General features: G+C 48.9%; 1 protein-coding gene across 1 annotated transcript; it reads right to left on the reverse strand.

Annotated features, from left to right (window-relative positions):
• Nucleotides 1-1,774: 1,774 nt before the first annotated feature.
• Nucleotides 1,775-3,684, reverse strand: LOC123165275 (endoglucanase 19). The gene is made up of 2 exons (XM_044582905.1): nucleotides 3,405-3,684; nucleotides 1,775-3,321 (listed from the first exon to the last, which is right to left on the reverse strand). The coding sequence occupies exons 1-2, from the start codon at nucleotides 3,612-3,614 to the stop codon at nucleotides 2,047-2,049; spliced, it is 1,485 nt and encodes a 494-aa protein (XP_044438840.1). The 5' UTR covers nucleotides 3,615-3,684; the 3' UTR covers nucleotides 1,775-2,046.
• Between the last annotated feature and the right edge of the window lie 12,112 nt (nucleotides 3,685-15,796).

The following is a 15,796-nucleotide window of genomic DNA, read 5'->3' on the forward strand; positions in this document are numbered from 1 at the left end:
TATCTGCAATCCAAAACTTTGTCACAGGTGACAGTGAGACCAACTGATTCGCCATTTTGGAAGGGGCTTATGAGAGTTAAGACAGCCTTCTTTAATAGAACAAAGTTTATAGTCGGCGATGGTAACGATACTCGCTTCTGGGAGGACACTTGGCTTGGTGAGACACCTTTGGCATTACAGTACCCAACTCTGTATCGTATTGTGCATCGCCGTGATGCGCTTGTGGCAACGATTATGCAGGCCACCCCACTTAATATTCAGTTTAGGAGGGTGCTTGTTGGTAATAGATGGGAAGCTTGGCTTCATCTGGTGCGTAGACTGATGGAGGTTCAGCTACAGCACCAGCCCGATCAGTTGTGTTGGAAACTTACTAGGTCTGGACAATTTACCGTTAAATCGATGTACATCGATGTTATTAACTCGAGTGTCATTCCTAACTCCAAACATGTTTGGAAAGTCAAAGTTCCTTTGAAAATCAAAGTGTTTATGTGGTTTGTCCATAAACAGGTCATTCTAACAAAGGACAACTTGGTTAAGCGCAATTGGACAGGATCTACTAGGTGTAGTTTCTGTGATCGGGATGAAACCATTAAGCATCTATTCTTTGAGTGCCCGTTGGCAAGAATTTTGTGGCGCTCAGTGCAAATTGCTTTTAACATTACTCCTCCGAGTCCGGTCGGGTCGTTATTTGGAACGTGGCTGGATGGGATAGAGTCCGTTACAGTTAGACACATTCGTGTAGGAGTTTGTGTGTTGTTATGGGCAATTTGGAATTGCATAAATAATTTGGCTTTTAACAGAATAACTACTATTCATTTTTTGCAGGTTGTATTCCGTGCTACGGCGTTGATCCGTATGTGGTCCCTACTCACTCCGACGGAGGCCAGGGAGCGTTTGGTTACTGGATCTGTCCGGTGGGAGATGGTAGCGCGGGATATATTCAACCGGTTTGGATGGCGGTCATGTAATAGGATAGGCAATTAGTTTTCCTACCTTTATTACTGCCAGCCGGTTGTGGCTTTATGGCCTTTTTTTGTTTTCGTGTCGAGGTCTATGTGAGCTCGACGTTGCTTTCTTTTACGACTATTCGACATTGTTGAACCTATTTTATTTATCTAAGTGGCCGTATGCATCCACCTGATGCAGAGGCCGGGGAGTCCCCCTTTTCCAAAAAAGGGAAAGGATATGAACATTCACACTATGAAATCAATATTATTAGATACATGATGAAATTAATTTTCATAATATATAACTTCGATATTGTAGACGTTGATATATTTTTCTACAAAATTTGACTCTGACCAAATCTTATATGCAGACTAAACAGAAACGGAGGGAGTATTATTGTTTGTTTAATCGTGAAATTGCGAATAACTCAAAACCTCCTAAAATGCTGTAAAATGCACCAAGAAAATAAATGCACTAATGTATGCCCTTCTGAAATCTTGAAATATTTATCATAGTTTCCCCTGTATGTTAGAAGCCCCCCTGTAACTTCTCATGAACTTTTAATGTACAAAACTCCCCAAATGATTTTCAACTCTCAATAACAATTAAATGATAGACCAAAGTTCTATTAAATTGAGAGAATTTCTCGTTGTGAAATATCTTGACTAGCATTCCAATAATATTAGGAAGCTGCAATAAAATTTTCATTAATTTTGGAAATACAAATAACATACTTGTAGTTTAAACCCCAATTTAAATCAAAGATGAGTTACAGTTATAAATTATAAGTCACAAGATAATATTTTATTTGGACTTAAAATAATTTCATCAAGCCAAGTATTTTTTGGTAGATTTAGACCTCACTAATATACTTTGATAATTGGCACCTAGCAGTTCAGGCAGATAGCAAGAAAGCCTGCATACGACGCGACACGATACGATTACCAGCGAGCCAAATACAATACGGGCGCAGGTGACGGGGGAGCTCAGCTCACACAGCTTCTGCTGTCTGCCATGGTGCTCCCGCTCTGTCACATGCCAATCGGATCCACACACACGTCACACGTGACACACTACACGGGAACGCACACCCCCTAGCTACTTCCTGGTGGTTCCGGCAAAGAAGGCGAGGGCGCCGACGAGCGGCGCATTGATGTAGGTGGCGGGCTCGGACTGCGCGTAGTTGCCGCGGTCGTCGTCGAAGCCGTCCCTCGAGTCCGGCCCGCCCAGCACGGCGCCCACGAGCACGTTCGGGTTGGCCCCGCCGGCGTGCAGGTACTGGAACCCGGCGTCGCAGCCGATGCGGCCCGGGTGCGCGCGCACCGACGGCATGGACGCGCCCCGGTGGTGCGCGCGCTCCGGGTAGCGCGCCCCGAACCCGACCATGTACGACCTCCCCGCCGGGTTCTTCCCCAGGATGTAGTCCACCTGCCGCTTCGCCAGCGCCACCAGGTCGGCCGGCGACACGACGCCGCCGCCGCATGACACGGTGGCGCCGCTGGACTTGAGGTACTTGGAGTAGGCGAGCAGCAGGAACGTCGCCGTCGTCACGTACTGCATGTTGCTCTCGCCCTCCTTGTAGATGAGCCCTCCCGGCGTGTACTGGCCAGCCTGGAAGCTGCTCGTCCCGGGGACGAGCGAGCAGATGTAGCTGTCGGAGTGAGCCTTGTAGAGCTGCAGCCCCTGCAGCTTGCGCCGCAGGAACCCCCTGGAGAGCAGCACCTTGGTGCCGACCCTCTTGTCGTCCCAGCTGAAGGAGTAGTCGTCGTCGCCGGCGCCGAGCTGCATGCCGTACGCCTCCACGTACGTCATGTACGACGCGTTGTTTGACGCGCGGTGCAGCCACGACGCCGCCCACAGGAGCTCGTCGTGGTAGCCCGAGTAGGAGCAGTAGAACGGGCAGACCTCGGAGCTGAGGGAGTCGCTGTAGGAGCCGCGGTGCCGGTCGGCGAAGTCGAACACCTCCATGGCGGCGTGGAGCAGGCGGGAGGCGTAGGCGGGGTCGGAGCGGCGGAACGCGATCGAGGACGCTGCCAGCGCCGCGGCCGTTTCGCCGGCGACGTCGGAGCCCGGTTTGTTGGCGTCGACGCGGTAGACGCTGCGGGGCGTGTCCATGTCCTCCGGCCGCTCCCAGCATGCGTGGTCGCGTCCCGGCTCGCCGACCTGGACATAGAGCGCGCCGGGGGTGGCGGTGGCGGCCTTGAGGAGGTAGTCGGCGCCCCAGCGCACGGCGGCCCTGGCGTTTGGCAGCTCGGCGCCCATGAACTTGCCGAAGTCGGCGACGCTCCAGGCCAGCATCGTCGTCGAGAAGGCCATCGGCAGCCCGAACTTGAGGTTGTCGCCCGCGTCGTAGTACCCGCCGACCAGATCCACCTGAAAGCACACACGGCGAGGTCAATGCCGGACCCGGACCCGGTGACTCACACACACGAACAACGGAGCGAGAAAAAGCGTACATTGTACTGCGCGCCGTCGGCGAGGCCGGAGTCGGCGCGCCACGGCATGCGGTTGCCGGGGGGCAGCTTGCCGGAGCGCTGGCCCTCGAAGAAGATGATGGACTTGGCGAGCGCGTCTGCGTAGTTGAACGCCGCTGCCATGCTCGGAGCGAGCAGCAGCAGGTGGAGCACCGCCACAGTGGCGACCAGGCTGCCTCTGCTCGGCCCCATTGCTCTCTCAGCTCGGTGCAGGGACAGGGCAGCTAGAGGGCGCTTGTGGGGCTACTGCTGTACTGCTTGCTTACTTGGTGCGACCAGATGAGAGACCGGTCCTATATATAGATGTGGCGGTTAAGTTAGTTTGCAGTTGTACGTATCATCGATTTGCTGCGAGAAATGGGGAGGTTGGAGCGGGAGACAAGGCAAGCAGGAGTTCAGAAAGAAAAGCCAAACGAAATTAAGCTTTGACTAGCTTGCTTGCCCCTCTGCCTTCAGGCTCTGAGTTCAGTGTATTATTTTCACCAATCTTGCTTCATCCAAGAGAATTCAAAAATAATTTTCACTCCTTTATGAGCAAATTCGGAGATAAGATCGTTCGTCTCTTGTGAGCAAAATCAGCCGGCAGTTTTGCGAAGTAAAACACCGACCTTTCTGTTTGTTTTTGTTCCCTGATTCTTATTTCAGCTGGTCTGCGTGCCGTGACGACATGATCAACAGTCTCCTTTTATTTTTTTGCCTTTTCTTTTGGGATTGACCGGAGTCTCGCCATGGAAAGCTGAGGCACAGAGCCACCGGCCATTGCGCATCAAAAGCGACCGTGCGTAGTACATCCTGATGCTTCTCGCAGGATACGGCGGATGGCCGGCCAGTCTTTGGGGTACGTAGCTAGCTAGGCCATCGGCGGCCGGTCACTTTTCTCGGAGCAAAGCAAAAGCACGCGGCTGCCTGCTCTCCGGCTTCCCCGTTCCACGGCCCATCAGTTGGCGGTTACAGTCTCCTTTCTTTCTTTCTTCTCAGCGTGAATGCTTTGCTTGGCCTACGGCCGGCTCGGCATGGACCATGGGGTTCCAACCATCTCTCTTGCCACATGCAGGGTAGAGGCGAGAAGGCATGATCACTGTTAGTGGCAGGCTTGCAATGCAGCCACACCAAAACATGGATCATTCATGTGGGATGGGCCTGCGTACGCCGCCTAATGATGCCCCCCAATTCGCAAGCATGTCTCCAACTTGCTTTTTGCACTTGACTATAGTACTAGTACTAGCATACTCCGTACCTTACCCGGGACTTGGAGTGGCAAAACTGCGGCAATGCCATTATGAAAAACTAATCGCGGTGTTCTCCTAGATGTTGCTTGTGTTAACAGCTCCCGGAGCTCGAGGCAGACGCGCTTCTTCATGTCCTGGGAACCCGTCGCTTGTCACCTTCTTTATAACTCCGTTTCCCTGTGTCCAGCTTCCAAGCGCAGAGCAGGAAATGGTGACAAATTTGACAAATTTGACATGTGGACGAAATCAAATTACAGAATGAATTGCCCGTGAAACTATTTCACGCGGCTGACTTTTTGTGTGACGCCCGACACGAATGCGCCACACTACATTGTGCAACGACTCATAGATAGGCGCTACACGCCTGGCCGGCGTTGCACCTCAGACTGCCTAAAAATAGTTAAGTCATTGTGCAGAGCCTAAGAGCTAGGCGCTGCACTGTATAGTGTGGCGCCTAACTCTCAGGCGCTGCACTAGTGGTTGCACTACAAAATGAAGCAACCACTAGTGCAACCCCTAGAAACTAGGCGCTACACTGTATAGTGTGGCGCCTAGCTCTCAGGCGATGCACACTGACTTAGTAATTTTCGGATTACACGGGTGCGACGCTGGCCAGGCGTGTAGCGCCTATCTGTGAGGCGTTGCATAGTATAGTGTGGCGTCTTCGTGTCGGGCGTCACACAAAAAGGTCAGCCACGTGAAATAGTTTTACGGACAATTTATTCTGTGATTTGATTTCGTTCATAGATAAATTTGTCAATTTTGCCGGAAAGGGTCTTCGGCTGTGACTGCAAGGAGTGCAGTGTAGCATGAAACTTTGGATCCACTGACTGTAGGTCGCGTGACCAAGCGCGCGTGAGAGAGAGAAGAGAAGAACGGAAATGGGAGGTCAAGGTCAAGTGGTGAAAACTGACTGACACGGGCTAGCGTGCGTTGCGTGCAGCGGAAAGTTGTGCAGCAGCGGTAGCTATAAAGCCTACTAGCAGTAGCTCGCGTGCATGCCTTCGTCACGGTTCACGGGAACAAGGCTTCAGTCAGAGAATCCAAGACACGACGTACTATGGGCTTTGATATGGCGTATCCCTCTTCTTTCATATCGTATCCGCACAGCTCTTCCCCGCTGTGGAAAGAAGCTGGCTTGCCAAACACTTGTGAAAATGAATAGATTTGACTTTTCTCAAAAACTTCAGCACAAAATGAAGGCAGTCTATTTTTTTTCATAAACTCGTCCTTTTTGCATGATGCCCCCGGCTAAGGCACCATGCTAGATATCATGACGCCTTGGCCTGGGACGCTATGCTTCATGGCAGGGCAACTACGTACATCAAGGGCGTCGTCCTGTTTGGCATGACACCCAGGCCATAGTGTCAATGCTATGTAGCCCAGGACGCCATGAATAAGTGTCATTTTGTGAAATATTTTAAGATCTGGTTCATTTTGTACTGAAGTTTCTAAGACAAATTTACTAGCACATATGCCCATGTGTTGCAACAGGGGAGAAAAATAAAGTTATGTCCAAGCACAATGTCTCACATCGTGGGATTTACTACGAAGAACATGCTAGTTGTCCCATCCATCAAAACGTTAAACAGCGCAACATCACCTGATGATAGGAAGGCGCACGCCAAGTTCTTGAAAAAAATTGCACGCATTAATCTAACATCTCTATACTTAGTCATGCTTGTAATCTCCCGTGGAATTCCTACAATCCCTCCTTTAATTATGCTCCATGCAAAGTTTAAATAGCAAGTCATTTAAATGAATATCCTATTCATCCCACGATCAATCTTTGCTTTAACTAGATAATTGTTAGTGTGTTGCACTCAAAAACTTGTTAAGATTTTTACCCATGACTACACCAATCCTTCTTCATCATACAAGCCGGCACCGGAGGGCGACTTGGCCGGCGGAAGAAGGGGAACGGGCGGACGACGGGTGAGGTAGCAAGGACGTTGTTCCTGACGGTGATGGGGGATGGGGGTGACGAGCATGGACTCTGTGGCAGCACCGACATATGAGATGGCGAGGCAGGAACGAGAAGGTGGTGGGACGAGCCATAAGAGGAAGACGAGCTCCGGGTCAAGGAAGAGTTCATGGTCATCGCCTCGGCGGGGATCGCGGGCATGGAAACCCTAAAAGATGGTGCGGGGATGGATGCGGGAGGAGGGAGAGAGACAAGTAGGTCATCACTCGCCAGGGCTCGGGGAGGGGGAGGGGTGTTACCGAGGATGAAGCGTTCTTCTCTCGAGATGGTAGTTGGGTCACAATTAGACAGAATTTGAGGGTCTAAATCAGGTGCTAAATGAAATGAACTAAGAAAACACATATGCATACCACTAGGCAAAGCTCGCCAAACGGGCCGGCCCGACACAGTACGACCCAACCCGTTGTAATCGTGCCTGGCACGGCCCACAATGGCACGATTATTAGTCGAGCCATACCGTGTCGGCCCGCGTGCTGCCTCTTCTAGCTCAAGAACGACCCAGGAGCTATGCGGGCCGGCCGGGAGGCATGCCAGGCCCGCTGGCTCGCCAGGTTGTTGGCCTGCTAGGCTGTTTTTTGGGCCGATTTTGGCCTATCGGGCTGATCTTTATGCCATGTATATATATAAAATCTAAAAAAGTAAATGGCGCGTGCCGTGCTGGCCCCCTTGTGCCCAGCCTTTTGGCCTAGGCATGACCCAATGCATGTTGCGTGCCTAGCACATCCTGATTCGAACGTGCTGGGCCTGGCCCATCACGTGCCATGCTAGCATGCCAGGCCCGACCCGTTTGGCCAGCTGTGCCACTTGGTGGGTCGGGACTGGGGTTCATCCCATGTACTCTATAGTAGTTGCATATCAGGATTTTTTGCACTCATGGATGAACTTGTGAATTTTATCCAGAATCCGAGCACATTTTATTCAGAATCTGGTCACATTTCCCCATGTACTCTAGTTGCAATCAAGGTTTTTTTTGCACCAACAAAGAAATGGGTCGGGACTGGGGATCGTCCTCAAGATCGATGGAATGCGCGCGCGATGGTGGGGCGGGTGCATTCTTTGGAGACTAGAACCAAAGTTACTAGGCGGTCAAGTTCTTGTAGGATGTAGTTCGTTACTGGACTTCTAGTGGACGGTTGTGCGGTGTGGTTGATCGGTGTACGGAGCAAATCCAACACCGGGAAAGAAGAACCGGCAAACCAAATTAACCAGAGTAGCTAGGGGCTGAGGGAGGGTGTGTGCCGAAAAGAACAAGCGATCGATGCGTTTACTGTTCGGGTCATTCATCCAATGCCTACGCGGCTGGAAGTGGTATCCAGTCCGCCAAGCATCGCACGGAGATCCAGCCGCGGGTGGCATCGTGTTGTGCGTAGCTTAGGCGGCGACCGGGATCAGCAGCAGGAGGATCACCGCAACCATCTCGTACAATAGCTAGGGGTATACTTAAGATTTTTCTCGAGTAGGTGGGCGATGGCCCCCTCTGGCCCCATGAAGCTCCGCCACTGGAAAGCAACATCTTGTGTGGGTGGACGCAATGCCAAGAATGGACGTATTGCATGACCCCACTATGACTACACTTCTTGCCTTGGTGAATATTGCCACCTCGTGTCCACATGGGGAGGCTGATGCGTCTCCGTCTTATCTATAATTTTTTATTGTTTCATGCCAATATTCTACAACTTTCACATACTTTTGGCAACATTTTGTATTATTTTTGGGACTAAGATATTGATCCAGTGCCCAGTGCTAGTGATGACCCACAAGTATACGGGATCAATCATAGTCCTTTCGATAAGTAAGAGTGTCAAACCCAACGAGGAGCAGAAGGAAATGACAAGCGGTTTTCAACAAGGTATTCTCTGCAAGCACTGAAATTATCGGTAACAGATAGTTGTGTGATAATATAATTCGTAACGGGTAACAAGTAACAAAAGTAACTAAGGTGCAGCAAGGTGGCTTAATCCTTTTTGTAGCAAAGGACAAGCCTGGACGAACTCTTATATAATACGAAGCGCTCCCGGAGACACATGGGAATTACTGTCAAGTTAGTTTTCATCATGCTCATATGATTCGCGTTTGTTACTTTGATATTTTGATATGTGGGTGGATCGGTGCTTGGGTGATGTCCTTACTTGGACAAGCCTCCCACTTATGATTAACCACTCTCGCAAGCATCCACAACTACTAAAGAAGAATTAAGATAAATCTAACCATAGCATGAAACATGTGGATCCAAATCAGCCCCTAACGAAGCAACGTATAAACTAGGGTTTAAGCTTCTGTCACTCTAGCAACCCATCATCTACTTATTACTTCCCAATGCCTTCCCCTAGGCCCAAATCACGGTGAAGTGTCATATAGTCGACATTCACATAACACCACTAGAGGAGAGACAACATAAATCTCATCAAAATATCGAAACAATACCAAATTCACATGATTACTTATAACAAGACTTCTCCCATGTCCTCATAAACAAACGTAACTACTCACAAAGCATATTCATGTTCATAATCAGAGAAGTATTGAATAGCATTAAGGATCTGAACATATAATCTTCCACCTAATAAACCAACTAGCATCAACTACAAGAAGTAATCAACACTACTAGCAACCCACATGTACCAATCTGAGGTTTTGAGACAAATATTGGATACAAGAGATGAACTAGGGTTTGAGAGGAGATCGTGCTGGTGAATATGTTGATGGAGATTGATCCCCTCTCGATGAGAGGATCGTTCGTTGAAAGATGGTGGATGTCGCCTAGAGGGGGGGTGAATAGGCGCTTTTAAAATAATTACGGTTTAGGCTTGAACAAATGCGGAATAAACCTAGCGGTTAATTTGACAAGCACAAAACCTACAACGACTAGGCTCACCTATGTGCACCAACAACTTATGCTAATCAAGAAAACCTACTTAGGTGATAGCAAGATATATGACAAGAAACAATATGGCTATCACAAAGTAAAGTGCATAAGTAAAGGGTTCGGGTAAGAGATAACCGAGGCACGCGGAGACGACGATGTATCCCGAAGTTCACACCCTTGCGGATGCTAATCTCCGTTTGGAGAGGTGTGGAGGCACAATGCTCCCCAAGAAGCCACTAGGGCCACCGTAATCTCCTCACGCCCTCGCACAATGCAAGATGCCGTGATTCCACTAAGGGACCCTTGAGGGCGGTCACCGAACCCGTACAAATGGCAACCCTTGGGGGCGGTCACCGAACCCGTACACTTTGGCAACCCTTGGGGGCGGTCACCGGTATCCGAACACCACCAACCGTCTAGGGCGCCCAAGCACCCAAGAGGAACAAGCTCAAGGGCACCAAGCACCCAAGAGTAATGAGCTTCTCAACTTGTAACTTCCACGTATCACCGTGGAGAACTCAAACCGATGCACCAAATGCAATGGCAAGGGCACACGGAGTGCCCAAGTCCTTCTCTCTCAAATCCCACCGAAGCAACTAATGCTAGGGAGGAAAATGAGAGGAAGAACAAGAAGGAGAACACCAAGAACTCCAAGATCTAGATCCAAGGGGTTCCCCTCACAAAGAGGAGAAAGTGATTGGTGAAAATGTGAATCTAGATCTCCTCTCTCTTCCCTCAAAAACTAGCAAGAATCCATGGAGGGATTGAGAGTTAGCAAGCTCGAAGAAGGTCAACAATGGGGGAAGAACACGAGCTCAACGGATAAGGTTCATTGGGGAAGCAGACCTCCTTATATAGTGGGGGGAACAATCCAACCGTTACCCCCCACACCAGCCCCGCAGAGAGCGGTACTACCGCTTGGCCAGCGGTACTACTGCTCCTCCTCGCGGTACTGCCGCTGGGCCCAGGGCGGTACTACCGCGGTGGTCAGGGCGGTACTACCGCATATGAGCGGTACTACGGCCCCCACTGCCGCGGCTAGTACCGTAAAACCCGACACGAAAAAAGACCCCTCGAATCGAGGCGGCACTAGCACGAGACCGCAGCGGTACTACGGCTAGGGGCTACCAGCGGTACTACCGCTCTGGAGCGGTACTACCGCTCTAGAGCGGTACTACCGCTTGTAGCACCCAAGCGGTACTACCGCTCCAGCCCGCGGTACTACCGCTGGGACCAAAACTGCCATAACTTCTGCATGTGAGCTCCGAATTGAGCAAACTCAAGCTTGTTGGATACAAGACGACGAGTAGCATCAAACCAACGACTGGTTATAGTGAGAAGAGGCAAGGAAGGTATGCCAACAAATAGAGGTGTGAAACCTCCAACCGAGAAGAACCGGCATAACCTTCCAACATCGAAAACATCATAGAAGATGCGAGTGAACTCCGTTTTCGATGAACTCGAGCTTGTCATCAAGATGACCATAAGCTCCAAAACTCACAAAGAGAAAAACCAAACAAGAACCAATAAAGATGATGCAAGGATGCAATGGTTTGAGCTCTCTATGAACGATACGATCAAGCTACTCATCGAGAGCCCCCCTTGATAGTACGGCAATCGATCCTATAATCCGGTCACCCAACATGAGACCGGTAAAATAGAAAACCTATCAAGAGCAAACCTTTGCCTTGCACATGGTCCACTTGAGCTAGATGATGACGTTCTTGACTCCCTCACGATGGACCACCTTTCTTGATTGCGTTGGCTCGATGAAGACTAGTTGATTGCTCCCCCATACTCCACTATGGGTGAGCCACCCTTCCGCACATCTTCACAAGTCCATTGTCACCACAATGGACGGCAAGCTTCAAGCACTTGATCTCTTCGTGATGCTCCACTTGAACTTGCACACGGCAATGTTGATGACGATCACCACTTGATGTCATCCTCTCCATGGGTTGAGTGATATCTTCCTCTTGACACAAGCTCATGAACACGTACCTAACCCCACATAGAACACTCACGAAGACTATGGGTTAGTACACAAAGCGTAATTGACAATGCTTACCATACCATGGGATCGCTTGATCCCTCGGTACATCTTGTGCGCTTTGTGTGTTGATCAACTTGATTCACTCTTGACTTAGTCTTGATCAACCTTGACTCTTTTCAACTCTCTTCATTTGGATGATGTCTTGAAGGTAAACATGAATGATCACACAATCTTCTTCTTCAAGACATGCTTGCAATAAGCTCAACTCTCACATGACCAATCTTTGGATAATTCCTTAATAACACCTTGGTCACCACATAAACTCCTTGAAACCAACACATGGACTTCAAGAAATGCCTATGGACAAATCCTTCAAATATAACTCAAGGCAACCATTAGTCCATAAAGATTGTCATCAATTACCAAAACTAAACATGGGGGCACCGCATGTTCTTTCACGCTCCATGAGCGGTACTACCGCTCGGGCGGAAGAACCAGGGAAACGGATCAACAAAACATGAACCTACCGTTCGACCGGAGCGGTACTACCGCTTATAGGCGGAACTACCGTGCCTTACTGCCGTGCGACTACCGCTGAACCCGACACAAAAAGAGCAGACCCAAAATCGAGGTGGTAGTACAGCGGTACTGGAGCGGTACTACCGCTTGACTCTACAAGCGGTACTACCGCTGCCACCGCGGTACTACCGCTTGACGCTACAAGCGGTACTACCGCTGCCACCGCGGTACTACCGCTTGACGCTACAAGCGGTACTACCGCTGCCACCGCGGTACTACCGCAGGGAGAAAAACAGAACTGCCAAAACTTCTTCATATGAGCTCCGAATTGAACAAACTCAATCTTGTTGGATAGAGGAAGATGAGTAGCATCAAAACAGCGACTGGTTATAGTAAAAAGAGGCACGGGAGGTATGCCAACAAATAGAGGAGTGAAACCTCCAAACGAGAAGAATCGGCATAACCTCCAACATCGAAAACATCATAGAAGATGTGAGTGAACTCCGTTTTCGATGAACTCGAGCTTGTCATCAAGATGACCATAAGCTCCAAAACTCACAAAGAGAAGAACCAAACAAGAACCAATAAAGATGATGCAAGGATGCAATGGTTTGAGCTCTCTATGAACGATACAATCAAGCTACTCATCGAGAGCCATGGGTTAGTACACAACCTTTATAGTACGACAATCGATCCTATAACCCGGTCTCCCAACTACCATCATGAGACCGGTAAAATAGAAAACCTATCAAGAGCAAACCTTTGCCTTGCACATGGTCCACTTGAGCTAGATGATGACGATCTTGACTCCCTAAAGATGGACCACCTTTCTTGATTGCGTTGGCTCGATGAAGACTAGTTGATTGCTCCCCCATACTCCATTATGGGTGAGCCACCCTTCCGCACATCTTCACAAGTCCATTGTCACCACAATGGCTTCAAGCATTTGATCTCTTCGTGATGCTTTACTTGAACTTGCCCGCTTCACTTGAACTTGCACACCGCAACCTAACCCCACAAAGAACTCTCACAAAGACCATGGGTTAGTACACAAAGCGTAATTGACAATGCTTACCATACCATGGGACCGCTTGATCCATCGGTACATCTTGTGCGCTTTGTGTGTTGATCAACTTGATTCACTCTTGACTTAGTCTTGATCAACCTTGACTCTTTCCAACTCTCTTCATTTGGATGATGTCTTGAAGGTAAACATGAATGATCACACAATCTTCTTCTTCAAGACATGCTTGCAATAAGCTCAACTCTCACATGACCAATCTTTGGATAATTCCTTAATAACACATTGGTCACCACATAAACTCCTTGAAACCAACACATGGACTTCAAGAAATGCCTATGGACAAATCCTTCAAATATAACTCAAGGCAACCATTAGTCCATAGAGATTGTCATCAATTACCAAAACCAAACATGGGGGCACCGCATGTTCTTTCATTCGTGATGACGATGGCTTCGATTTCCCCCTCCGGTAGGGAAGTTTCCCCAACAAAACAACTCCGCCGGAGCCCTAGATTGCTTCTGCCCAGGTTCCGCCTCGAGACGGCGGCACTTCTCCCGAAAGCTTCCTCTTGATTTTTTTTCCAGGTCAAAACCCCTGATATAGCAGAAGATGGGCACCGGAGACCTGTCAGGGGGGCCACAAGCCAGGGGGCGCGCCCCCACCCTTGTGGCTAGCTGGTGGGTCCCCTCTGGTACTTTCTTCGCCCAATATTTTTTATACATTCCAAAATAATTCTCCGTAAAATTTCAGGACTTTTGGAGTTGTGCGGAATAGGTCTCTCAAATTTGCTCCTTTTCCGGTCCAGAATTCCAGCTGCCGGCATTCCTCCTTTTCATGTAAACCTTGTAAAATAAGAGAGAAAATGCATACGTATTGTGCTATAATGTGTAATAACAGCCCATAATGCAATAAATATCAATATAAAAGCATGATGCAAAATGGACATACCAGCCGGTTCCTCTTTGTTACATGTTTTTTGTTTTGCAGAATATTCACATCAAACGAATTCCAAACGTGATAAAATTTATGAAGATTTATTTTGGAATATATGTGATTTTTGGAAAAAGAATCAACACGAGACGATGCCCGAGGGGCCCACAAGCCCAGAGGGCGCGACCCCTACCCTAGCCGCGCCCAGCAGGCTCGTGGCTCCTTCGTAAGGCGGCTGGTGCCTTTCTTTCGCCGCAAGAAAGATAATATCCAGAAGAAAATCCCCTCAAAATTTCAGCCCAAACGGAGTTACAAATCTCAAGAAATTTAAAAAACAGTGAAGGGCCAGAAAACAAGAACGTGAAACAGAAGAGAACACACACACACACACACACACACACACACACACACACACACACAGAGAATCTCCGAGGGGCTCCTGCCCTCCGGGAGCCATGGAGACCAAGCACCAGAGGGGAAACCCTCCTCCCATCTAGGGGGAAGGCCAAGGAATAAGAAGAAGGAGGGGGGCTCTCTCCCCCTCTCTCCCGGTGGCGCTGGAACGCTGCCGGCGCAATCATCGTGTGAGGCTGATCTACTTCAACAACTCCCTCATCTTCACCAACACCTCCATCACCTTCCCTCATCTATATTCAGCGGTCCACTCTCCCGCAACCCACTGTACCCCCCACTTGAACATGGTGCTTTATGCTTCATATTATTATCCAATGATGTGTTGCCATCCTATGATGTTTGAGTAGATTTTTGTTGTCATTTGGGGTAATTGGTGAATTGCTATGATTGGTTTAATTTGCTTGTGGTTATGTTGCTGTCCTTTAGTTCCCATCATATGAGTGCGTGTGTGGATCACATCATAGGGTTAGTTGTATGTTGATAGGACTATGCATTGGAGGGCAAGAGTGATATAAGCTTCTTCCTACCATAGAAATTGATTCATACGGGATTGAAGGGGAACCAATATATCTTAATGCTATGGTTGGGGTTTACTTTAATGAGCTTTAGTAGTTGTAGATGCATGCTAATAGTTTCAATCATAAGTGCATAGAATTGCAAGTAAGTGATGGCATACTAGTAGTGGCATCTCCTACATAAAAACCTTCTATCGGTCTAGTAACTTAGCCAATTGCTTAGAGACAATTCTGCAAATCCTACCACCACTTTTCTATACTCGCTATACTGACCTAGTTGTACTTTTGTAAAATAACACCTAACTGCGAGGAGGCGTATTTCCTCTAGGGCATATTTCCAACACCACTTTATTATTTCCTCTAGGACATATTTCCAACAGCGAGGAGGCGTGTTCAGCCGGGTGTGCAATGGGCGGTGCTCTCTTAGCTGTCGCGCATCTTCAATGACGGTAGTGAGAGGTCGAGTTTGATCTGCATCGGCGTCAATGCGGAGCGGCCGCTCTCCAGCGGCATGAATGCGCAACTGGCGCGCGCGGGCGAGGGTGAGGGCTTTTTGGTGGGAATCAGACTCTGGCGTGACAGAGGTCCGAACGTGCGCGAAGCCCCAAGTATGTCTTCGGTTTGCGGGAAAAAATGCGTTTGGACTGCCAAACGGACTGATACACACCCGCCTTTGATGGCTGCGGGTGATTTAAGAGTCCGTGTTGAAAATGCCTTAAGGCGATTTTTCATGGGGTATTGGGATTTATGGTTACCGTCTGGTAACCAATTTTTCCGCACCGTATTCAAAATCTCGCTGACAATAACATCTTTTGCATAACGCAAGTGAAGTAAGTACACATGGAACTAAAAATCAATGGAAACATAACGTGAAGTAAAGTACACATACGACAATTCGAG

Source organism: Triticum aestivum, chromosome 7D (genome assembly GCF_018294505.1).
Source record: "Triticum aestivum cultivar Chinese Spring chromosome 7D, IWGSC CS RefSeq v2.1, whole genome shotgun sequence".
NCBI classification, from domain to species: Eukaryota; Viridiplantae; Streptophyta; class Magnoliopsida; order Poales; family Poaceae; genus Triticum; species Triticum aestivum.

What these genes read in the sequence shown, in the direction of transcription:
- LOC123165275 (XM_044582905.1), bottom strand. Translation starts at nt 3,614, where the DNA reads ATGGGGCCGAGCAGAGGCAGCCTGGTCGCCACTGTGGCGGTGCTCCAC. An exon ending in CCGACGGCGCGCAGTACAAT is followed by an intron (nt 3,322 to 3,404) that starts GTACGCTTTTTC and finishes GTGTGCTTTCAG; the next exon opens with GTGGATCTGGTCGGCGGGTA.